Below are 24,970 nucleotides of genomic sequence, written 5' to 3'. Positions count from 1 at the left end.
AGTATGGTCTGCAAGTGTCTTGGAGAATGAGAGGAAATGCAAAGTGTGTTCATTAAGTTGGGGAAAAGAATGTATAGCAACAGTAAAATTTATAGAGAGAAATTCATGTGGGAAAAAAAAAAAAAACAATGTCTCCAGACCTGCGTAGGCCAATGGAGGATGTCTGGCCCATACACATGTATTATCCACATGCTTGGCTAAGTCAAGGAGGACTGTCTGAGGGGTGAGAGGGAGGTGAGGGCAGTGGGCCAGCACTGTGCCAGGCACTTGCAGCAGGAACTGTGAGGACATGAAACGGGGAGTTAGAATAAGATAGTTTAGCGGCAAGTCCAAATGCAGGCAGGAGACTAGAGCATCGCAAACAACTGTGGGACCCAGCCCAGACTCAGCAGGGACACACAGGGGAATGGGAGCTGTGTTTTAAGTACAGAGCCGAGAAGGAGGGGTTGTGTGCGGCTGGGATAGTGAGGTGGGGGCATAGGGAAGGAGAAGGGGCTGATATTCAGAAGGCACCAGGAGAGAAAGTAACACTAGGCTGAAGTCTTCTCAGGCTCTCTGACGGATACTAATCTGGGCCATCCCAGCAAACGACGGAAGACGCAGGAAAGCCACAGAGTGCCTTAGTCAGTGAACTAGAATTCAACAGCAATCAAGTGAAACATACTGACTGAGCCTTCATCGTCTGGGGCTGTACCTGTGTGGATGAGGCTGAGTTAAGCTGGCCCCTATTTTTCAGGTGTAGACTTGTGGTGACGGTACAGCTTGATGAAAGGGAACAGAGCTTGGGGAAGGAGAGCTAAGGTGAGGGAGCCACAGAGGGAGGAGCTACAGTGGGAGGAGCTACAGTGGGAGGAGCTACAGAGGGAGGAGCTACAGAGGGAGGAGCTACAGAGGGAGGCTTCACAGACAAGGGCTGGTGGCCCAGATTGCACAGGATGCTGCCGGTCAGGGGACTTGGGAAAAGGTGTTCCATAGTGCATGCAGTTCTGAGAACATTGTAAAACTGATAAGCGCTGTCCGATCTGCTGTCTGCCTTGGCACAGTCACCGAGATGCAGATTTTCATAAGGAGCCTTACAGGAAGACCATCAGACCTGAGGCTTAGCCTTCAGACACTATAGAAAATGTATAGGCCAAGCGGGAACTCTTCCTCCACAGCAGCGGCTCTTCTTGGCTGACAAGTAGCTGGAAGACGAGCTGACTTTGACTGTGGTGTTCCAGAAGAGCCTGCCTTCTTCATCTGGAGTTGAGACTGTGGTGGCGCTGAGGAAGGAAGTCTGGTGCCACTTCCAAGAATAAGCAAGGTTAAGGTGACTGTCCTGAACTACTTCAAGGTGGATAAACATGGCAAAATTCATCTCTTTAGTCAAGAGTGTCTTTCTGATGTATGTGGTGCTGGAGATTTCATGGCCAGCCACACTGACAGACGGCACTGCCGTACGTGTAGTGTTCATCAACACAGAAGGCAAGTAATGTGTGAGTTAATAAGACAACCAAATAGCAAGAAAAGAAACTGGTAAGCAAGAGTATTTTTGCATTTATTTGAAAAAAAAAAAAGATAGTCTGGGGTGATCACCTAGCATCTTAAGAGAGCTGAGCTAAGTTGCTTCTCATTGGTTTTCTGGTTGCACTGAATGTTCAGGAGAAAACTTCAGAACCTTGACTTTGAAGGTTACTTGTATGGGAATCTCTTGGTATTATAATAATATTAAAAATGTTGGTGTTTGACTTTCTAGGTTGAAACATTTGCTTTTCAGACTTCCCTTGTGGGACAAAAGTTCTTAACATTTGCTAGAATTTAGTGAAAGGAAGAAAACATACATCACAGCCATGTTTAGGGAGGGGGAAATGGTAGTGTGTGAAGGAATCACGAAATTAGTCAGTCACCTGTGACTGCAGGCCATTCTCTGACCCAAATGAGTTCTCAAGAGCCAGGGCAGCCACAAAATCCAGGGCAGGGAAGCAAAGGCTGCTTTTGAGCCCCACTAACTACTTTCGTTTTCATACACAAAGAGCTTTATCTGGCTCTCTTTTCTATCTTGTTCTTTTATGTCCTTGCCCTGCTCATCAAACTTTTCTGATCTGGTAGATTCTATGGAGTTTCATCTAGGACTGTTGGATTCTGCTAAACTCTCAAGTACTGTTTTGTGTTTCAGACAATGCAGAAGGCTCCTCTCAATCTTTCATCACCAGGATAAGACACGAAGAGTGCTGGAGCCTCCATTCTTAGATTTCATTCAGGTCCTCTTAGTTAGTGTTAGGAAACTGATAGAAAGCCTCAGGTATGGTTAGTACTATTTAAAAAAAAAAATCAAAGTGACCCACTCCTCGTCATCCAACCCGACTGAGAGCTTTGTACTTAATGTGGATTTCCTTTAACGTATGACGTGTTTTACTGTCAGAGCCATGCTCTTGTGATACCCAGCATTTGTCATAAATCATTCAGAAGAACAAATTGAGAAGCCTCTTGCTAGGTGAGAGAGATCCTTTAGTTTTAGTGCTTGTCCTTATTACATTGCCTCCACGCCAAGGGTTCTATTTAAAGACAAAGTGAAGACCACTGTTGCCATACCGCTGGTTTTCCCTGTTGATTGGGAGTGTTTGGGATCATAGCTGTTGTGTCCAGGACCTAAACTTGCGTATCTATTGGTGGTTTGCCCAATTCCATACCTTAACTTCACGCTCTGAAGTGTTTCAATTACAGCTAATGCCTAGACAAATTCCTCTGTCTGTGTCTGCCCTGACATCTGTGAACAGGGTCAACCTGTTTCCCTTAGCTTTTCCAGGTTAGGATACACCCTGGCTGTGCTGGGAATAAGAGGCTTGGTGGCTGCTGTGACGTGGGGGCAGGTGACTATGCCCACATCCTTTTCAGCTGTTCTCTTGAATTCTCAAGTATGCATACATGTACATAAGAGATGCATGCACATCTGCCTGCAAAGGAGATCCCTCTATTTGGGATGCTAGCTGTAACTGACATGAGTTTTCTGGGTCAGCATAGTTGCGTGCCAACTGTTCCCTCAGCAATAGTGAGGGTCCAGGGGAGACAAATGTGGTGGGAAAGCTCCAGAAGTGTTTCTGGGTGCTTGGGAGAGACTGGAAATATTGCTGGTAGCTATTGTGGGCAGAGTTTGTTTATGATGGAAATCTCATCATTTCAGTTCAGCTTTCAGGCCACTATCAGACTTTTTGTTTGTTTGTTTGTTTGTTTGTTTTTCGAGACAGGGTTTCTCTGTGGCTTTGGAGCCTGTCCTGGAACTAGCTCTGTAGACTAGGCTGGTCTCGAACTCACAGAGATCCGCCTGCCTCTACTTCCCAAGTGCTGGGATTAAAAGTGTGCGCCACCATCGCAGACTTATTTCCTTAGGGGAAATAACTAAGTACATAATTCCTTCTTGTGCAACACCCACTTCTTAGAGTTCCCAGTTTGGCATCTTTATTGCCAACAGCAGTAGAGGAGACACCACCTCAGTATTGTGACTAGATTGTAGTTTGCTGTATACCAGACACAATTCTAGCCCTCTAACCCTTACACATATTCTTTGAAGTAGATACTTGTATCACCACCCCATTTTATTTTTGCAAATGAGAAAATTTGAGCAGGAAGTTGGTGTGCAACATCTTCAAGAGCACACACAGATAAAACTTATGCTTTCTGCTTGTTTATACACCCTACCCACAACTGTCTCCAGCCTGTTCTGTGTTCCCTGGCCCCTCAGCGTACCTTCCTTTCCTTTGTACTTATTGTTCCTACTTCCTAGAGTGCTGTTAATTCCTTTTCCTTGTCAGTTCTTACTCTTCCTGTTCTGTTACAGGGCCTTCTCTGTTTTATTGGGGAAGGGTGCTGTTTATGTAAGCCCATGTCCCATATAAAATCATAAACTCTTAGAAAGCATAGTTCTGCTTCTTAGCTAGCATTTAGTTGAGTCTTGCTTTAGATTATCAAAAATGCTTATTGAAGGGACTAGTCAAACAAAATATCCATGAAGATCAAGGTCCACATCTTTCTTCTGCAGTACTGCTACATGCTCAACTTCCAGCATAAACACATGGGAAAAAACTCTGTGTTTGAATGAAAAAGTAAATGACCATCAGAGTTCTGGTGAAATTACTGAGGAGAACTCCCTGTCTTTCATTTCTTAATTTGTAGACAGCTGTTGCAGCAGAGTTTCAGTTTGGGATTGCTGTGCATTTAATAATTTCTTTTTCATTTACAGTTAAGGCATAAGTAGTCTGTGTTCCTTTGTAGCTCTATTTAAAAATGAAAATATATTGATTGGGTCTAGGTTAAGAAGGATACATTGTAACTGACTTTTGGTCACAGTGTCTGTTATAATTTAATATGTTCCTGATAGTATATTAGGGAGCTACTCATGCTATTGCTTATATTCGCTAAGAGTGGGAAGTAAATCTGTGTGATTTTTACAAGTATTGATACATTAGGTTTAAAGAAACTATTAAGTCGTTTATAATGCAAAATTTGCTTTACATTGAGAGCAAAGAAGAGAAAGGAGGAGAGGGAACATGAACTGAAACCTTGGTGTGGGACCCTTACCTGCTGGCCTGGCTTGATAGGGGACAGGGTGATACCCTGAGTGTTGATCACAGGCAAGATCTGGTTTCCGATGACTGTGGCAATGATCTGGCCCTGGGCATTGGTTAGGAGCTGGGGCGTGATAGGTTGTACTTGAAGGCCCTGAGTGCCACTTGTTGCTTGACTCGATGGCCCTGGGTTAGGCATCAGTGGAATGGTCCCAATAATCTGCAAGAGATAGGCCCGAAGGTGAGGAGCCAGCTGAATGCCAGGTCTGCTTGAGCAGATGAAGACCATACTATGACCTTGTCATGAGGAATGTTATCAGGGGCTCATGCAGGATCTACAAGCAGGCCAGGGTTTGGTGGCATGGAGCGAATATTAGGGCAGGAACATTTAAAGAAGGAAAAGTTACACATGCGCTGGCTTCACCAAGGGAAGGGACAATTATCTTATCTAAAAATAAAATCTAGTATTGATAAAGGTTTAAACATGCAGTTTCTGCCCAAAGAACAGGAGGAAGAGATTTCTTAGTACTTAAGGCCATTGTGGACCCAGGCATTACTTCCTTCCTCTACACACTGCATCCTCCCCTCCCTGGAGCTCTGCATCCTCCCCTCCCTGGAGCTCTACACACTGCATCCTCCCCTCCCTGGAGCTTTGCACACTGCATCCTCCCCTCCCTGGAGCTCTACACACTGCATCCTCCCTTCCCTGGAGCTCTACACACTGCATCCTCCCCTCCCTGGAGCTCTGCACCCTGCATCCTCCCCTCCATGGAGCTCTGCACCCTGCATCCTCCCCTCCATGGAGCTCTACACACTGCATCCTCCCCTCCCTGGAGCTCTACACACTGCATCCTCCCCTTCCTGGAGCTTTGCACACTGCATCCTCCCCTCCCTGGAGCTCTGCACACTGCATTCTCCCCTCACTGGAGCTCTACATACAACATCCTTCTCTCCCTGAAGCTCTGCACACTGCATCCTCCCCTCCCTGCAGTTCTACATGCCCTACTGAACACTGGGGTTAGCCTTCCACAGTCTGCCCTTTATGTTCTCTATCCTTTCCTCTGTCCCTGCCCTTTATTCTACTCACTGTTAAGGTCAAGATCAGCTTCTTTACTCTGTAGACTAACAACCTCAAGCAAGCATCCTGACATGCATGTGGCTGAGAGATCAGACTCTGGAGACAGGAAAACAGGATGCCATCCTAGTCAGGCCACCAACCAGTCACATTCGTCATGGTACTTCAGCCTCTCAAAGGCTTCAGAGAGTTAAGTCAGTCACTAAAGGGTTAAAACTCTTCAAACAGCAGTGATGTGACTATGAGGACTGAAATCAGAATGATGAGATACCCAGCTTAAGTGGAAGGTGGTGTTAGGGGTTTCAGCCTCTGTGCTAGGGGCAGGCCCCTGCCTTTGCCCCCAGTGGCTTTTGTCATCAGCAAAGGGATCATGTGGTACGAAAGTAGGAGGCAAGTGGTTCAATATGGTTATGGTGATAGAAGACACCATGTCCAGGAGCGACAAATGTCCAGGGTATCTACAGAATCTGAAAATGGGGACTTGTTATGCACTGCGAGGGACAGGTTTAATTTACAAAACTTCAAGGGTATGGGTGTGGGGTCATTTCTCCTCCACATACTAAGCATCGCACTACAAGTTGTCACCGATGTCTGTTCCCCAGTTGTAAGTCCTGGTGACCTGGTCCATGACTTCACGCTCACGTGGCGTTCTAGTTCATCCTGTCTTCTTACAAGACCTCTCTGAACTGAACTGGGGATTAGCCAGGTCCCTACTTCATACATCAGACACAAGTGTGGAGAGGAACTCTGGGGAGTAGTCCGGGGGAGTTGGCAGGTGACAGAGCTGGAACGGTGTCCCTGAATGCTTGCTTTTCCATATGCCTCCTGAGTCCCACCACCTGGAAGACACTGAACGCTGAATGTTGAAGAACTCTAGCTCCTAGACAATGCTCCAGATCCTGTCCGTGGTTATCCACTGGCTGATAAACTCCCTGTGGGACCCATGTCACAACTGATGGTGTTTTCTACTGCGCATCACTCACACAGGGCTTTGAACGTGGTGTCTCAGCAAATGGGTTTTCAGGGAATGGCTTTAGGACTCTGGAGTTCGGGATTCCAGACGCAAGTGGGATAGTGGGAGAACCACTAGACTATTGCATTTGGGTGGATAGTTTTGGAGAGCCCCTTTCCCCAACTGTTATTGCTTCTAACACAGCAGGACTGGGGGATGGCAAAAATGGAAACACTGTGCACTTATGAGGTATCAGCAGCATTTGTTGGTGGATGGGGATGAAGGTCAAGCCATTATTGTGGAAGTGGCCTGGCCAGCCATCCATATGGGCTGTGAGGCTTGCAAGTATCCTGAACGAGCATGCAATGTCTGTCTTGCAGTGACAGCAACGAATATGTCCCATCAGTGCAAGCAAGGTCAGGAGGAGTCCACATCAATAGATCATAATGCATAAGTACTTTATTGATGAGCGGTCTTACATTAGGCTAAAAGCCAGTTCCTGTGACCCCCACAGGTATTGTAAGAGAAACACGGGATTAGCCTCCTGTCCTAATCTATATTGGATATAGATGGCCAACACATGCACCGTGAAAACTCAGCAACAGACCTGCCCACTCCAGCTTCCTGGAGTGTCTTAGACCTTGGCTTCCTGATCCCTCTGATTGGCTGCGGAAGCTAAATGCATTTAAACGCAGGGCTATGGGTTCTATTTTAGGCAAGATGTCAGTGCGTTTAGGAGCTTGTGGGAGTAGGTAGCCTGAGAGAATGCCTCAGAGTAAGGCACGGCACATGACAGCTATGGAACATACTGTGATAACAAGAGAGGCATCTGGCCTCAAGATGATTGACGTGAGTATGTGCTGACTCTGTGGTAATGAGATGCGCTTTCTGGGTGAAAGAGGAAACAGACAGGGAAATGCAGCCGGCTCAGCAGCCTCTCCTCTAGGAACAGCCCCACTCACCAACACTGAGCTACAACTCAAATGCTTGTCACTCCGTCTCCAGCACCTCTCCTCTCTTCTTACCTGGCTATGAGCATCACTTATGGATTAGACGGCAGTAGTGTTAGAGGCAGAGGAATCTGCAGTTGCCCAGTGGAAGATGCTGTTTAATAGAGTCTGGCTGCGAGGATTAGAGATGGTGCAGGAATGGGGGTAAAGTCAGGAAGCTTTTGGTGAAGTTACACATCTCTCTGTTGTTGTTGACTTCCTTTCAGAGGCATGGGTATCATGTCAGCATGCCAAGCACTTGTCGGTGCATGGTGGAAACTTTGTAATAATAGCCTCCAAGGTGTCAAATTACCCTGGTTTAATTTGCTTGAGTTTGTTCAATGGTAGAGATGATCATACTCTAGGTTATCTAAAAAAATCCCTGTTGAATTATCGCCCTCAGTCTGACTTTGATTCCTCTTAGCATTTCCACACCTGTAATCAGAACACCTCCAAAGTATGTGGGGTTCACAGAGGCTTCCACAAGGGGATTATAGGAGCCGAGGCACAAACATCTGAGACTTTCCATGCTCCTACCACTGTCCAGTTACCGAGGGACATTGTGTCTCAAATTAAAAGCCTTGTGAAATTCAGGGGAAATGTCTTTATATTTATTTCAACTAAGTCAGGAAATTAAAACTGAATCTGGCAACACTATAGAAAGTTTCTGGTTTGGGGATGAAGAAAGAAAGTGTACTTTTAAAATTAGCTTCTAAGAGAATTTGAATACCCAGCTCACAAAAGCTAAGAATTTACTGCTGAGAAGAGCTGATGGAAGGTTACATTGCTACAGAAACAAGGCAAACAGGCTCTGGCTTCTGCTCACCCCTTCCAACATTTGAAACTAGTTCATACTCCCTCAAATTATAAAGGACTCAGGTAGAGCAGCTGCACACCCGTGGACTCTTTTCTGTTTGAGTACGGAGTTTTGGGTCATAGCGGATGCTAAATAGATGTGGTTGAGACAGGGCAGAATTAAAGCAGTATCGAATGCAAAGATTCTATCAGTCAAAGGAAGAACCCAGCACTAAAGGAACAAGTAAGGGCTTTGTGAGAAAAAGGTCTATATCTAAGTGGTATGTGTCCAAGATCAATGGGGATGAATAACTTATTTTGGAGGAAGGAGTACTCTACAGAAGATTCAGGGACTAAGTGAAGTTTAGGATGAGGTCAAACCTAGTAGAAGCAAGTATAAAGGTAAGAGGCATGAGGATGGTGGGCCAATCAGCTTGGAGGCAAGAGGAAATTGAAATATGTCAACCTGGAAAGGTTAAACTCCATCCAGTCAAAGACTTATGGTAACTTGGAGGGGGGATGGGATCATTCCGAGACAGGGTCTCAGTTTGTACAGGCTGGCCTTGTACTTGATATTTAGCCCAGGCTTACCTTGAGCCTGATCCTCTTGCCTTAACGTCCCAAGTACTGGTATTATACGTGTGCCATCGTGCCTGATGATGAGTGGGTTTTGTTAGGGGCCGAGGATGAGGGCTGATATGGACCCGTTTCAGGTATGAATACAGCCGCGTGGGCAGAACACTCTCAAGTGGTGAAAGACTACAGACCAGATCAGCTGTTAGGATGCTATTGAAGTCATCCAAGTATGAAGCAAAATGCCTCAATGAATCCTTAGCACAGAGGATGCTTGATTCATTGGCTTTCACTTCAAATCACAAAGCGCAGCCTACTTCATGTCTAGCTTGCAACATTAGAAATTTTTGAGTGAAGTTATTGCCCCATCAATCCCACAGCAAATAGCTCAGGCATCGTTTGCAATGATCCTCGGTGCCGTTGCCCTGACTCTCCACCTGTAATGACTCATCTCTGATGAATGCTTTAACCAGGCTGAGGCCCATACTGGTATTATAATGATAATTTGTGACTTGAAAGAGTTCCTGTTTCTCTAACAGGGAACTTAGGTGGCTGTTGCTGTTTGTGTCTGCCTGACTCTTTCCTTGGATGGGTTAAGAGCTTTGGTCACAACTGAGGAATAACGTTTATACACAAGGACAACTAAATAAAAACCATTCAAATGAATCACGTTCATTGGCACACATATCTAAAAGACTTCCGTTTCCATCATAATTTGAGTGGCTTACATGCAGTCGGGACTATCATTATCTCAGAAGCAAACAATGTCATCATGAAGGTTGTTTTGGGACAGTGGCAGAACTAGGAGTTAAAGGCCATATAGCTTCTGGGGCTCTTATTTCAACACTGCCCTGCACCTCAGCCTAACAGGAATTCACAGGGATGAGTGAAGTCTGAATTAGGGAGGGGTATGAGTGAGTGCATTCACTGTCAACACGCAGATGACATCAGCTGCAGTCTTAGGCTGATGTCACAGAGGCCCAGGCACCCAGACAAGTCATTTGATGGGCCACGTGTTGTCACAGTCTCTGATATGCAGTTAAGCTCTGCCAAAGGAGTGTGATGGCAGATGTCACCCTGACAAGTCATTTTGTTGCCATACTTTAAAAACGAGAGCCTGTCAAATGCTGTTTTCGGTGACTTCCTCGGGTCTGTCGGTGCATTAGCAGAGACACCCTTTCCCATGTATTTGTGACACCCTAGCGGTGTTTGGTCAAGTGGCTTTTGTAAATAGTAGCATCTTTTCGTCCACCCTTGAACAAGGAACTGAGATGTTGTGAGGCGCTGACGCTAATGGAGGCAGCCAATCACGTGGCCCATTCTTTCCCATCTGACCACAGTGATCCTTTCCTAGCTCAAGCATTGTGTTCTCTTTTTCTGGATGATGGATTCATTCTAAGCTCGTTGTCATTTCAGGTTTAAAGCTAACTTTCTTGGAGTTGTTTTGGCATTTCTGATTAGGATATTTATTCTAAGGGAAAGGAAAATCACACTGTTTTACACTAATATTTATTTTCCAAACTGTAATCTAGTGTTTCCTTGCATTTGGCTGTGTCTAAGTGAACAAGGGCACTGAAAGGGAAAATCACAGCTAATCTGAGTCAGAGAATGAGAAGGCATGGAGGATGCAGATGGAGGGAAAGGCGTGAAAGGAACGGTCAGAGAAAGACACTTGAACAGAGAATAGGGCCCTTTGTCAGGCTGTGCCTCTGGCCTCCTGGAACGCCAGAAGTTTCTATATTCATATGGTCCTGTGGACTGATTCGTAATGTCTGTTTTGACAGTGTGCCCGGAAGTGGCACTGCCAGGGCTCTGGATCTCAGGCCAATATTCTAGACCAACTTCAAAGACACATGTTTTAATAAGAAGGAATCACGAGAAAGAATATTTGAATGTGTTTGTTCTACTGTTTCTCTTGTGGATGTTCCAGATACATTCCACTTGTAAACATCCTCCCTCACACTCGATGTCTTTCCTTGCCAGAGTTAAAACCCCATTGGTTGTTAAAAGGTTTGGCTTCAACATTAGGAACATAGAGACACACAGACAAAAGCACAGTGCCGGGGGCCTGGGGATCTGTAAGCTGACACTCTCTGCAGCAGTGTGCTAAGAATAGTGTGCTTGGAAGTGGATGCTGGAGGTTCAACAGAACAGTAAGGACGATCTCCTCTCCTCAGAACAGTTTAGCTCCATGAAAGGGTAGTTCTCTTAGTGGGTGAAAGACGGATATGGTGGAAGCAACTCCCTCCTGACTGGGAGAGCTCGTGAATGGCTTTGCCTTTGTGTCTCAGTCTGCTCCTCTGTAAAATGGCAAAAATTGCCTCCTCATATTGTTACAAGTCCAAAATGAAGCGAGGCATGCAAAGCATTCAACATGGCTTTACCCAGCAGCCGGGGGGGCTCAGCAAATGACTGTTCAGAACTTTTGTTTCTGTTCTCGTGTGGCGACTCCTGTACATTTTACTAGGTTGCAAAAATCACTTTCAACATCTTTATTTTGAGACTGGCCGTGAACTTGCAATCCTTTTCTGGCCCAGTTTCCCAAATGTGGTAATTACAGTTTCCCACCACATGCCTTTGAGTTATTTTAATATCATAATCTCACCATGAAAAGAGTTCACCATTAAAAACAGTAGACTACCACAAAGCATAATGAAAGGTTTTCCGTCTTAGGGAGGGAGGCATTATAACGATGTGTTTCAAAAGGCTTGGCTGCATGCTGAACCCATGGAAGAGGCCACTGCAAAGCTGTCAGGCAGTTCCAGAACACAGAACTCCACGGTGCAATTAGACACCGAGAACTCTGGATTTCTGTGTGTTTTCCTCACTCCCAGGGTGACCTGGGAGTTTACCTCAAGGTTAAAGTACTTGAGTGAGCTTTCTCCTTTCAAATTTATGTACTATAGCTTCTACAGATTTTGAAATAGGAGGAGACAGAGACAAAGAAAGAGAATGTCTGGAAGAGGAGAGAGTGTGCGTACTCCGTGTCATTGTCGGGAGGGGCCCATCCACAGCTGGAGGGGCCAGGATGACCACTTCTCTAGATTCTATTGCATGGGTCTGAGTCACGTCCCACCTTGTGCTAGAGCACCCCTTGTGGCATGAGCAGTGTGTTTTTTTTAATTAAAATTTTTAAATGCATCATAAAATTTGCATTTGCATATATATATCTGCAATTATGAGATTTACTGTTTTCCTTTATTTGAGGTCTACAATCAAAAGTTAGGAAACATTGATAGAAAAAATTGATCCATCATCTAACCAAATGATTAAATGAAACTTACACCAATGATGTCATATTCAAGTCTCTATTCTTAGGACAGATGGTGGACAGCAGTCTTAGATGGCTGCCATCAGTACAAGCTTTAGAACTGTATCAGATGTCTACGTGCCCTGCACTGAAACAGACTGGTGAAGTTTGGGTTTTAGAGGGTTCATGGTTGTCCCCATGGTCCTGGGTTTACTAGCACAGTTTTTACTCATCTAGAAAGTGGGACAATGAAGGCAAGAGAAAAGGGAGATGATTTTGCAAGGTATCACCTCTTCTGTTGTCAGAGTTCAGTGGGGGCATTTCTGTACCCTGCACAGCTCCCCAACAGGTCACAATGTAACTTATTCAACGTGGTGGTATTTGGAGCTTATGTCTTCAGGAAGGATATTGGTCAAGATGGCAGGCTCCATATGAATAGATCCACTGCCCTTATAAAAGGGACTCCAATTTCTTATCTTATTTCTTATTGAGATTTTTTAAAGTACATTTTAGTCCATAGTTACTTATTACAAGGGCAAAAGTAAAACCTTCTGAAAGCAAATGAATTCCCTTAAGCTGAATAGCCTGGGATTTAACTTCTAACTCCATACATTATTTTTCTTTGATTATTTATTTGAATAAATAAATTTAGTTATATTGGGAAATAAGAAAATATGTATAAAACGGAGCTAACACTTCCATGTCTGATTCTCTTCAGTGATGCTAACATTTCCTTTACACGTATCCACTAGACAGTAGAACCGTCTGCGAAACAGATGATGGCAAATTCTAAATGGTAACCAGAGTGTTTTTTCTTCATTGATTCTGCTTTTAGGTGGTTCACAAACTAAACTAAGAGTTGTTTTTTTTTTTTTCTCCCATCCTGGTTGTATTGTAGAGTATGTAGGTTGTATGTATTGCAACATAGTTCCTGTTTGCCTTTCAAAAAACAACACAACTGGGGTAAAGCCCTCACTTTGCAGAAGGACCAACTTTGTCTGCCTTTACCTGGCTTTCCCCAAGACTTAAGTCCTAATACCAGCCAAAAAATCACCACTACCAACAACACCAAAAAAAAAAAAAAATAGAATTAGGGAAAGCATTTCTGTTTCTATTAGTTGCTGCCAGATTAAGTGACTAAATCTGATTGAAGCTATTTATTGCTTGGAGGAACACCTTGACTCATAGCCAGGAAACATCCTCTAACAAAGCCTTCCAACTAAGAACTTCCTAGTTTATATTCCATCCGAAAAAGGAGAAAGAAATAACTATAGCAACAACTAAACAAAACCCAAAAAATAACCCCACAATCAATCAACCAATCAAATAGAAATAAATTGGGGACCAATCATAATGAGCTCCAAATATTCCTAATTTACCCTTGATTGAAATAGGCTCTGTTTGGTGGGAACAGGTGAAGAGACTGCTTGGCAATTGCTCAAGAAAGTGCTATGCATATTTAGTGCCTCCTGGTTCTGTGTTTATACCCAGGAAGAGCATCAGGCTGTAAAGTTGAATTTAAATGAGGATAAACAACAAAACAAACCTCCAAGGAAAAGGAAGGGTGGGGAGTGAAGCCCCTGGAAGGACTGTTAGTGATGCACCTGTCTGTCATCGCCCAGGCCCACAAGCCCAGGATGATGCATGAGATTTTTTTTTTTTTTTGTGAAGAAAATGCCCATTGTTGTGGCAAAATTAAATGCATTTTGATACCTGCATGCTATGCTTATCTATCTGTTCAATCGGAAAAAAAAGTTGTTCTCATCATTCTAACACTTATTACTTTTTCAATTTCCTGTTGGTAATGTTTTCTTAATGTTCTTTAGGGTGAGACCACAGAATCTCTCATTTCTCACAACAAAGACTGAGACTCATTAGAATTATGCTGATGAGTTTGTCTCATAAATTGTGAACTCATTGTCATAGGTGGCCAATCTCCAGCCAGATTCCCCGGGATCAGGCAGTTTGTGAGAAATGGCAACTCCAGTGGTGGCTTTTCTCGGAGCTTTCTTATTTCTATTTTAAATCTCTCTCTCTCTCTCTCTCTCTCTCTCTCTCTCTCTCTCTCTCTCTCTCTCTCTCTCTCTCACACACACACACACACACACACACACACTTACATAACATCATTATGACTCTTCTAGATTCTTCATCATGGGAACAGGTGTTAAATTGACAAACCATTTCCTCCTATGCAGTGGCCACGTGACATTGTGGTCTCAAAATCAAAATGAGCTTTCTGAGTCCTAGGTGACACAGTGTATCTCAGTTTTGTGTTCATTTAGTAATTTTTGCATCATGTTTTAAATATGTGCATCCCTTCTCTCAAAGATGCCACCCATTATATTAAAAAGCCGAAACTGTTATTTTCTAGCCAAATGATACTGAAAAGATTCTTATGGTTCAACGTCTTCCATTTCTAAGTTGCAGTTTCTCAAGTTCCTTGTAAATTGAAAGCAGACTTTATTTAGTACATATATCACTTCTCTTGGCTTCTGGTTGTTTAATAAGGCTGGCTAAAAAATGACTTTAAGATACAACAAAGAAAGGGGAGAGAGTTGTTTTTTTCTTTTTTTTTTCCTTTTTCCTTATTCTAGGGCATTAGAGGAAAACAAGAGTACTTAAAAGGAACTGATACTTGATAACCCACTATAGCCTTGCCTTTTGGTTAAACTGAGTACTCTTGTTAGGAAGAAAGGCCAATGCTGCTATGTCCAGAAGCTGTTTGGTGTTGGTTGGAAGCGGGGAGGGAGGCAGACTAGACATAACCTAGCCGGGGCTGCTGCTAATCTTGAGAGAATAGGATTTCCCACTTGCTAATCAAGTGGGTAGCAGACTCCATATTGCCACGCTGATCTTTCCTGCGTGTTGGAGGGGGCATGACAGATGTGGTCAGAGGAAAAGTGTGCGGCAGGGCATGCTTGAGACTCACATGACTCATGTGACTCAGCATGGAAGGCCCAAGTGTTTAACAACCTTTATTGTGTTCACTCTTTACGCTAGTTGTAATTTTTTAAAAAAAAAAAAAAGATGCTAAAGAAAGGTAAGTAACTGGAAGCAGTCATTTTCACTTGACAGAGGGAGATGGGGTGGCCTTTAAAAACATTTTCACACAACACTTTGATATATTCAATGGGTATTACCTTGGATCAGCTGACCAAAGGGAATTAAGTAGATTAAGTATACAGACACTGTGTTGTGGGATGTCTCCTGTACAGCAGGCACAGTGTTAGACATGTCAGAAAGCTTATGCTGGGAGCAGCTCTGCTCAGAGACAATCTGGGTTTTGAAGCAGCCAGATTTGGGTTTCTATCTAGGCACTTTCATTCACTGGGTGGCTCTGGAAAGCTGGGTAACTTCCCTCAGCCTCCAGTCCACCCATGGGCTGGAAACTGGGGTAACAGTGGAGAACACAGTGAGCATGGGATGAAACACGGAACCTGTGTCAAATGCTTACTGAAGAGCATCTTAGCACACCTGGAATATCATCGGGGCCATGGACGTCATTACTATATCATATTCGCTGGGTGCCAGGGGCTGTTCTTGGCTCTTGGGGTGCATTAAGAAGAAAGCAAGAAGCTCGAACTGTTATCAGAACATGGGCTGGAGAGCGTTTTCTTAGAGCAGACAAAACTGGGCTTGGTTCCTGCCATTTCTCACAGGATGACCTGGGAAGCTCTCCATCTCTTCAGACCGCATCATGCAGTGTTGGGAAAGTGATGGCGGAAGGTCATTAGCTAATAAAGAAACTGCCTTGGCCCATTTGATAGGACAGCCTTTAGGTGGGTGGAGTAAATAGAACAGAATGCTGGGAGGAAGAGGAAGTGAGCTCAGATGCCATGCCTCTGCTCTCGAGGGCAGACACGATGAAGCTCCAACCCAGGATGGACGTAGGCTAGAATCTTCCCGGTAAGCGCACCTTGGTCCTATACACATTAATAGAAATGGGCCAGGCAGTGTTTAAATGAATACAGTTTGTATGTTGTTATTTCGGGGTATAAGCTAGCCAGGCGGCTGGGAGCAGGGTGGCAGGAATGCAGCCCACAGCCCCTTCAACAGGAAAGATGAAGTGGTTGTGACATGTTGAGGGCTAAGGACCAATTGGCACTGACTGTTCTATCAGTGGCAGCCACTCACTAATTTCATTATTGCTGCAAACTGTGGTTTTCCTAACATCATTGCAGAGAAGAGAAACCTGGCTGAGGGAATGAGATGCCTCACCTGGCCTTCAGGGGTGTGTTGGGATGGAGTGAGAGCCTTAGATGGGCAGAGCTGGGACCAAACTTGTCCCAACTCTGAGTCTCAGAGTCTGCAACAGAGACACCTGTAGCCACACTTCCCTCAAAACTCCGCACCCATAGGGTCACTGCCCACCAGGGTTAAAAACCAAGACCTTCATCAGAGTTCTGGAGAGCGAGAATTCAAACACCACCAGGACTCCATTGGCTGGTCCTATGGTACACCGCCGACCTGTCATTGCAGGTTATAAAGTTCAAAGAAAGTTAGCCTGGGGACAGGTAAGCATTAATTTGCCAATCATTTGCATGTTGTGGGTCCCTGGGAATTCTTGAAACAGTTTGAGACACCTTGTTTTTACAAACGGGCTAACAGGCCTCACGGGGTAGAACAGAAGTCAGAGCAAAGCTCTGGTGGCAGAGCAGCGCCTCCTCGCCTGAGGGATTTCTACTTTCAAAAAGCATTTTCAAAACATGGCTAGGAATAAGCGAGAATTGCTGGCAGCCGTGTTTTTCTAAAGCGTGTCCATTTTATTAAGTGTTGGTTGGGGAATTAAGGGTTAAGAAAGTTCAAGTCTGCAGCCTGCCGCCCTGACTCCACTGCTATCTCTGAACCTTACAGGTCGCTGAAGCTCAGAACCTGGAGAGAGGTGGTTAGCACCAGGCTGGGGCACCGCTATTCTGATACCGGAGTTCTCATTTGCGGAGCATTTTGAGGGGCTATAAGGCGAGCACTTAGGGAAACAGTGCCGAAATGAACCAATAAAGCTCTTAACTGGGCTCCAAGGGCAGATTTGCTATGTTAGTAGAAGGATTGAGGTGGCTGATTGTTATATTATCTTTATCACCGAAAAGAAGCCAGGGTGGAACTCTTATAATGCTACCCATCCCGGGAAAATACATTTCCTGGCCTCCAGAGGAGTGAAAAAAGTTTCACTAAAAATGATAGTTTCACTAAAAATGATAGTTCATTCAATGGGATTTAATTATTACACCTTAAAACTTCCCCCATGACACGTGCAAATGGGAAAATACAGTTTTTTGTCAGAACTATACTATTTTTGAGGAAACACAGAGACACCAACTCTGAATTTTCAACAAAACATGTTTGATCCCTATTTATATGAAATGTCTAAATATATTCTATTGTTTTTGTATTTTAAAAATAGTATTTTAAGCATTTTCTTTTCTAAAATTAATATTCTGTAGTAAAAGCATAAAATTTTAGAGAAAAGTCACAGTTTTCTGCCAGCGACCACCCTTGGGATGGAGGGGAGAGTATGCTTTTTGTCTGGACTGCTTTTTTTTTTTTTAAATAAAAAGGAGAACTGAGGCTGGTATGAAAATACAAATGTGTGTGTGTTGTCTTGGAAAAGTTATTTTTCTATACATTTTATGTGTTCCACTATAAGATATAGAATAAAGGAGGCTCCGTGGAGCTCCCCAGATTCCCTATCGCCGGCTTGCCTGGGTCTTGTGGGCCCCGAGCTTTATTCACTATCAGAGCCACACACTCTTTCCTCCTTTTCCGCAGGGTTGGAAAAGTGTTTTACAGCTAGTGAGAGTGTGGCTTTGTAAGTGCATTAAACAGACCTAATGAGACCCCTGGAGAGACTCAATAGACAACTATCAAATCAATTATCTCTCAATCTTGTGATTGATATTAGCATTTATTATAACTTCATCTCAGCTCATCCTACAGTGAGCTTATCTTAAGGAGTCTCGTCTTTCCATTTAAATTGTCTACTGATATTCATTTCAGCGACCTACATAGGGTCAGTTGCTGGGTTTTGATCTTAAAAGGAACAGCTGTAATTTATTAAATACCTCTTTTCTCATTTACTGTTGGAAAAGAGCTCCCCCTCCCAAAGTTATATAACCTATATGAAGCCACTCTGTTAGTAAATAGGAATGTTTGTGTTTCAACAAGAACTTGGGTTTTTTATTCACTACTGCCCTGGAGATGTTCCTCGGTTCGCGATCATACTTCGGACCTTTCACCGAGAGTGGTTCTTCAGTTCCCTCTTTGGAGAGCTAAACTGTGGGGAAACTTCCTGTTGGTGTCTAAAGTGTACTTTCAGAGGCATTCTCGCCTCCCCCACCTGCCATGGGGCTTTAAATGAAGCTGAGGGTTACCTTCATGCCTCCAACGACAGCCTCCACTCACGCTCATTTAGGAGCCTTTAGCCCACATCAGCACAGTGATTCCTGATTTATCACACCGGCTTTGTCTCTGTTTTTTAGTTGTATAAAAGCTTGTGTGTTTCTGAATAACCTGTGTGGGTCTGTGTCTTTACCTTTCCTGTTCTTTAAAAAAAAAAAGACGGGGAAAAGGTCATAAAGTGTGGTGACATACACCTGTCATCTAAGCATTTGGGAGACTAGGGCAGAGGTAACCCTGTTTTTAAAAAAGTAACTTTGTTTTAGGCACTTTTGTGTTTTATATGCTTGTCTCTTTAAAGTACAAAGGTGGGTGAAAGCTGCCTACCGCGGTGGCAGAGGATTTGATTTCATCAGCAAACAGTCATGAGCTTCAACTGAAATGTAAAATGCTTTCCTTAACCCCAGGATAAAATAAAATCTCATTTGCTTTTACTTTTCTGTAATAACGCCAATAAGGAGATATTGCCAGGGACGCAAGGGGAGCAGTTGTGTAGCTGAACAAATGGATGGTAAATCTACTTGCCAATTCCTCAAACACTATTAGGGGCACGCACGGGTCCATGCACTCTCCACCCTCTGGCGCACTGTTTGGAGAAAGGTTGAGATACCCTAAGATGACTTAGCATCCAACTGCTGAGACTCACACGTTCTCAAAACCTTCATCTACGCACCAAGGGAAAATGTTCATTTTGATTCACGTTCATCTTGATTAGTATTTATGGACTGGTAGCTCTGAGATATAACATGTGACTGACCCCATTCTAAGTACTTTAATCCAGTGAAATGACGTCAGTATTCCCTTGCTTTTCAGAAGAGAAATCATGGGAGAATAAAGAGGCCAACCAAGGTTTCTTGGCTGGTGAATGGCAGCCTGGCTGCAGACCCCTTTCTGTTTGTCTCTACACCATACCTACTGTCTCTTGCTGCAGATCCAAACAACACCACGAACCATGCTGTTGTTGTTGTTGATGATGTGGCATTGTCTATTGAATCTTAGTTGTGTTCATAAACTCTTAGGTGGTATTTTTAAGACACAATCTCATTTAATCTTCATAACCTATGGATTTAGATTGTGTGTATGTGGTGTGCGTGCGTGTGTGTGTGTGTGTGTGTGTGTGTGTTTGAGTACAAACCAAAGGTCGACCTTGGGTGTCATTCTTCAGGAGCTGTCTACTTGCTTTTCGAGACAAGCTATCTCACTGGGACCTAGGGGTCACCGATTAGGTTAGGCTGACCAGCAAGCAAGCCAGGGATCCTCAGGTCTCCTTCTCTCCAGTGCTGGGATTACAAAGCTGTGCTGTTGTGCCCGGATTGAAAGTGAATACTGGAGAACAGACTCAGGGCCTCACGCCTGCGTGGCCAGAACTCTACTGATAAGCTGTCTTCCTAGTCCAGGGTTCACTCAGATTTTATTGTGGAGTTAGGAAAACTGAGGCTCAGAGGGCTCAAGGAATTTGTTCAGAATGTATTTGGAATTAAATCCCTCATCCTACTATTTATTCGTCTTCTTCTTGCACAAGTCCCTGAGACAGGAAGAAAAGAGAGCGCTAATGTTCTCAGCAGTGCCGCGGCCAGTGTCAACAACTGTTACCAGGGGACACTGGCCGCCTTCTTGCCTTGCCGTGTCCGTTAAATTGTTAAATCTAGTTACTACTGTCTGCCCTTTCAATTACCAGCTATGAAAAGGCAAAGTAAGAAAAGTAAATAAATGAAGGAAAAAATTTTTCTATTTGCTATGACTAGCATCTGGGGAGAGCAGAATGGCAGAAAAGCTCATTCTTCAACACACCCGGATATGCCATCTGTACCCTTACTGGGATCTAGTTTCTGGAAAACACAGATTCCACGGCAGGCAAGTAAAATAGCAAGACCCAAGTAGTGAGATTTCTTGTTGCTGTGACCCGAAGGCCAAGAGTATGAAGGAGATTCAGGCATAGAACAGAAAACTGGTTCAGCAGCCATGACTGTGGCCTGCAACAGACGTCTCCAAGGTTAAGGGGAGGCTCGAGTAAGCTAAGGTTTTTGTCTGAAGCTCAGATAACCAGACTGGTACTTAAACCATCCTGAGTTGGCATGAAGGCTCCTTTAGGTGTCTTAAAAATCCTGCTTTTTTGTTTAAAGGATGCAGAAAGGATCTTAGGGAGTAAGGTCAGGGATAAATATTTGGATGACAGTGCCCCTGCTTCATGGTTTCTGTGTGGAAAAAACCTTTCTTCAAACTATCAATCAGCCCTGCTTCTCAAACATAGATTTACATATTAATGCCATTATTCTCATATAAATTTCCAAATATAATAAAGAGTCAATGTCAAGAACTCCAATAAAAATGTTTCTAAATATTCAAGAAGGTTTTTCTTCACATCTGCCTGGGAAACCTCTATGGAGACTTTAAGAAATTAAAAATAAACTGAGTGTGTCAACCCTAGGTGGCAGGGTGTGTCAAGCAAGGCAAATTGTGCCAACATGGGTCCATATATTCACGTCTTTTGTGTCACGTTAACATAAAACAAAGAAACTCAAATGACGTTTGTCCCTTTTTATGGTAGTAGATGTTCCCCTTAGGAAAGATGTTTACTGTAAATTCAAATAAACCATCCTTAAACAACTTGTAAAATAATAATAATAAAGACTAAAATCAACTCTGATTCAGTGTCTACACCACCCTGTGAGTATTCAAGTTGGGATTCTCGGGGGCTGAGAGAGAGATTGTATAGGATACAGTGACAGAGGTGGCTAACAAGCCACCAAAGCATTTGAAAAGTTAGACACAGTGGTTTCTTTCAACAAAGAATTTCTCCATGTGGGGTGCAGTCTACTTCACCTGCACGTGGAACAGAAAAGTCATAGGACATGCCTATCTGCACATAGATTTGGTTTTGATCTTCAGCTCCTAAAATTTACAACTTGATGTTGCTTTATTTCTGGGCATAGCTCTAGGAAGCTGCTTCCAGCATGGACCTGGAGTACTTATGAGTTATAGATATTAAAACCAACTTTTCCTCCACCCCAATCCCCACACCCCTCCAGAAATCTTAATGTGCTTTTGAGAGCTTCAATTTAGAGCTGGCTGCATAAAATGATCCTTTAATGAAAAGGAATTGGAGCAAGGGTTAAAGCAGACATTGAAAGGTTACTGTAGAGGGCACAGTGTTCATACAGCCCTCCTTTAATATCTGTGGTGTGCACCTATGATAAGATGATTCATTACATGGGGCCTCTCTTTGACAAGCTCCATCCTTCAGCCCTCGGGTCTCTGATGGGACAATCCTACACCCGCCCAAGAAATATAACAAGGTCAGCTTTTTCTTCCCCTGGGCTGTAGATAGAGATGGTTTGGCTTATAATACATCTTTGCTTATGCTTTAAGTAAAATTAAAAAAAAAAGTTTAAGGTAGTGGGATTCCTGGTTTTGCAGAGCAACTGTAGCAGGGAGCTATGTAAACACACTGCCGAGTAAAGAAACATTGTTCTCTCTATAATCATCTTGGCCACCCTGGAAAACTGATGTCACTAAGGACCAAGGCTGGACTCTGGCTTTCCATTGGAGGGCACCGTGACATCATCAGCTTCGACTCTGCTCTGCTGTTTTCTGTAGCCTCCAGGGTGACTGATCACTGAAGCTCTATCATATGTCACCTCGGTGAACATGACATGGACACGTAAACCTTACTGGAGAGTGGGTGCTCTCCTGTGATATGGGGGAGGGCTTAGAGGACCTGACAGGTTAACGATAATCAACAGGCATGCAAGAGACCTCCTGAGTCCCCCAAAATCAGTGAGAGTGCTGGGGCTGACTGGAAGCTGGCATCTAATGCCCCTTTCCTTTGGTGACTTGAGTAGGACTTTGCACTGATTCTCCACACATGCATATCTTGGATTTACCCAGGTTAGTTTAGACACATCAGAGTAACCAGCAACCCATTAATTACATCAGAGTTGGTAAAAGTGGAAAATTAAAAAAAAAAAGCAAAGCAAGGTTTCCTTTCCAAAATTCAATTTTTGATTGTTTATTTCCAAGAAAGTTCCCAAAACGAGAAAGGAATTCTTTAACTCAGGTCATAACACTAGTCACCTCACAAAACAAAACCGAAATAAAACCTTGACATTTTAGGGGGAAGAAAGAAAAATCTTGCTTCTGAAATATAGAAACACTTCCCAACCCCTCTCCTGTTCTTGACATTGCTAGTAAACATTATTTATTTGCCTCAAATAGATGCAGCCACATATCACTGTCATGCAAAAGAAATCCATTCCCTTTCTGAGTTCAGTCTGCCATAAAAATTCACTCTTGCTCCCATCTCCCACTCACCTGTCCTTGTGCATTAGTAACTAGTTGACCTGTGACCCCCTGAAGGCTGGAGAGGGCATTGCCAAAGGCCTGTGAGCTTGCTATGGAGCCCATGGCTGCTGCAGCAGCGGCGGCCTGACTTGCTAGAGGATTATTAACCAGCTGCAAAGAAAGAAAAGATCAGGGTGAAAACCACCACGAGGCAGGGTAACCACACAGCGACACAACTCTCCCTCCAGCTTGCTCATGCAAAGAGCCCCGAGCCCACTGCAGGGTCCCAGTAAGCCATTCCTTGACTGACTTAGGGGCCAGGGACAAGGTGGGGGCTGGACTTTGTCCACCAATGCTGGCTACTCCGTGGAGCCTCAGCTGAGGTACACCCTTGGAGGGATTTAACCTGAATCTGGGGGAGATCACTAATGAAAATTCCAAGGAAATGTCAGCCTTCCTTGAAATGATCACGACAGTGAAGCAGAATGGGCGGAGGAAATTGATGCCCACAGGATTTGGGTATGGATTTATCGTCTCCATCAGGGAACTACAGTTTCTTCAGGGTCTTTTGGGTAAGGCAGGTTTCTCACCTCAGTTCCCTTTTTGAGGTTAGAAGCAACCAAAATCAGTGAAAGCCCAGCTTCTGTGACCTCACAGAGCTGGGACATTTGGCCTTATGTTGAGGAGAGATTCAAAGTCACTGGTGAATGGTCAGGCTGACAGTTGCTTCTAGCTTTACCTAGTGTGTGGCTTCTTCCCTGGGACAAAGGTTTAGCAGGAAGGAATAAACAGAAGTGGGAGACAGACCAGCACAGGCAGGAGGTTATGGCTGCCAAATTCTGTTTTTCCATGGAGACCAATTCAATATTCTTTATCCTGCCAATTTTCCACACCACAGGTTTTCAGGCCTTCTGACCATGAGGCAGAAGGGTGGCAGGAACTAAAATCTGCATTTAGGTTAATGACTAGATATAAATTCAAGAAACATTTAAACTATTTTCACAGTATTGGTTTTGATACATGAATTTCATTTGTATTTATTCTAGGGTGTTATTTTTTTCCCTCCGTATAGTTTCTCTCAAGTACAACCATTGTGTATAATAATGCATTTTCCATCACTGGCTTCCACATCCATGCAACTCCTGCATTTTAGCAGAGACCTGCCAAGGTTAGGGCCTGGTGGAAAAGGATTAACGCCATACTTAGTTCAGATTTTGGCTCTTCTAGAGTTCCTATTTTATTATTGTTATTTTTAAACTTTCTTTCTCCTTTTCAAATGATCTTTATTCTTCTTCCCCGCTCTCTGTTTTTCCCTTTTCTTCTTTTCATCTCAAAAAAAAATATTCTGTGCTTTAATTATTTTGGAAATTTGCCCAGAGATTTACATCATTTGTTGAGAAAGGAAATAATAATCAGAAAGAATTAAAAAAGGAATTTAATAACTTTTTGTTAATGTATATCCTTTTCAGATTTTTTATTTACTTAGAACCAAAGCACATTGTTTTAGAAAGAAAAATCCACTTTAAACTCAGTGCTTTATGTCTTTTGCTTTTATCTCTCTCCTAAGGGAAAAAAAACTATGATTTTTTTTAAGGAGAAAAAAATATTCCTTCTTTGGTCTATAGAGAAACCCTGTTTTATCCCAGATTACCACCATGGGATTTAACATTCAGGGTAGCCTTGATCTTGGAATTTTGAGTATGTCTATAGTGTGCCAGTGACTATGGAATGGGAAGTGTTCAGAGAAATGCTCTTTGTTGTAGTCTGAATGCCCACAACAGATGGTCCATATTGTCTTCTTGATGACCTGTGCCTCTAGCACCCAACATAGACAGCACACACTGGTGTTTCGTTCTGAGTTCCTTTGCGAGGGCTCTGCTTGCGTTGTTTCTATGCATAAAGCTGAAATGGTAACGAAAATTCCTGGAATCATAGAAGGAACTTCTTAACCCTCAAAGAATGATTAATTTATGTGAAGTTTGCTCTTAATTTCGAAAAGACAATTTTGTCTGTGATTGTGGGTTAAATTTTTCAGTTTGTACATAGAAAATGTACAAACTTATCTTCTCTAGAAGATAGGCAGTTATTCCCGTTTAACCAAGAGCACATAATTTGTTC

General features: G+C 43.5%; 1 protein-coding gene across 1 annotated transcript in view; it reads right to left on the bottom strand.

Moving 5' to 3' along the window:
* The window catches only part of Pou6f2 (POU class 6 homeobox 2), a 462,212-nt gene that overhangs the window by 19,704 nt on the left and 417,538 nt on the right, over window positions 1-24,970 (bottom strand). The window contains exons 6-7 of the mRNA XM_050142248.1: window positions 22,883-23,023; window positions 4,555-4,761 (exon numbers count right to left, since the gene is read on the bottom strand). Of these exons, the coding sequence (XP_049998205.1) occupies window positions 4,555-4,761; window positions 22,883-23,023 (348 nt within the window). The remainder of the gene's footprint in view (window positions 1-4,554; window positions 4,762-22,882; window positions 23,024-24,970) is intronic.

Source organism: Alexandromys fortis, unplaced genomic scaffold, assembly GCF_014885135.2.
Source record: "Alexandromys fortis isolate MF-2015 unplaced genomic scaffold, M_Fortis_MF-2015_v1.1 scaffold_5, whole genome shotgun sequence".
Taxonomy (NCBI): Eukaryota; Metazoa; Chordata; class Mammalia; order Rodentia; family Cricetidae; genus Alexandromys; species Alexandromys fortis.
Note: the sequence above shows the minus strand (reverse complement) of the source record. Positions and strands in the feature narration are given on the sequence as shown.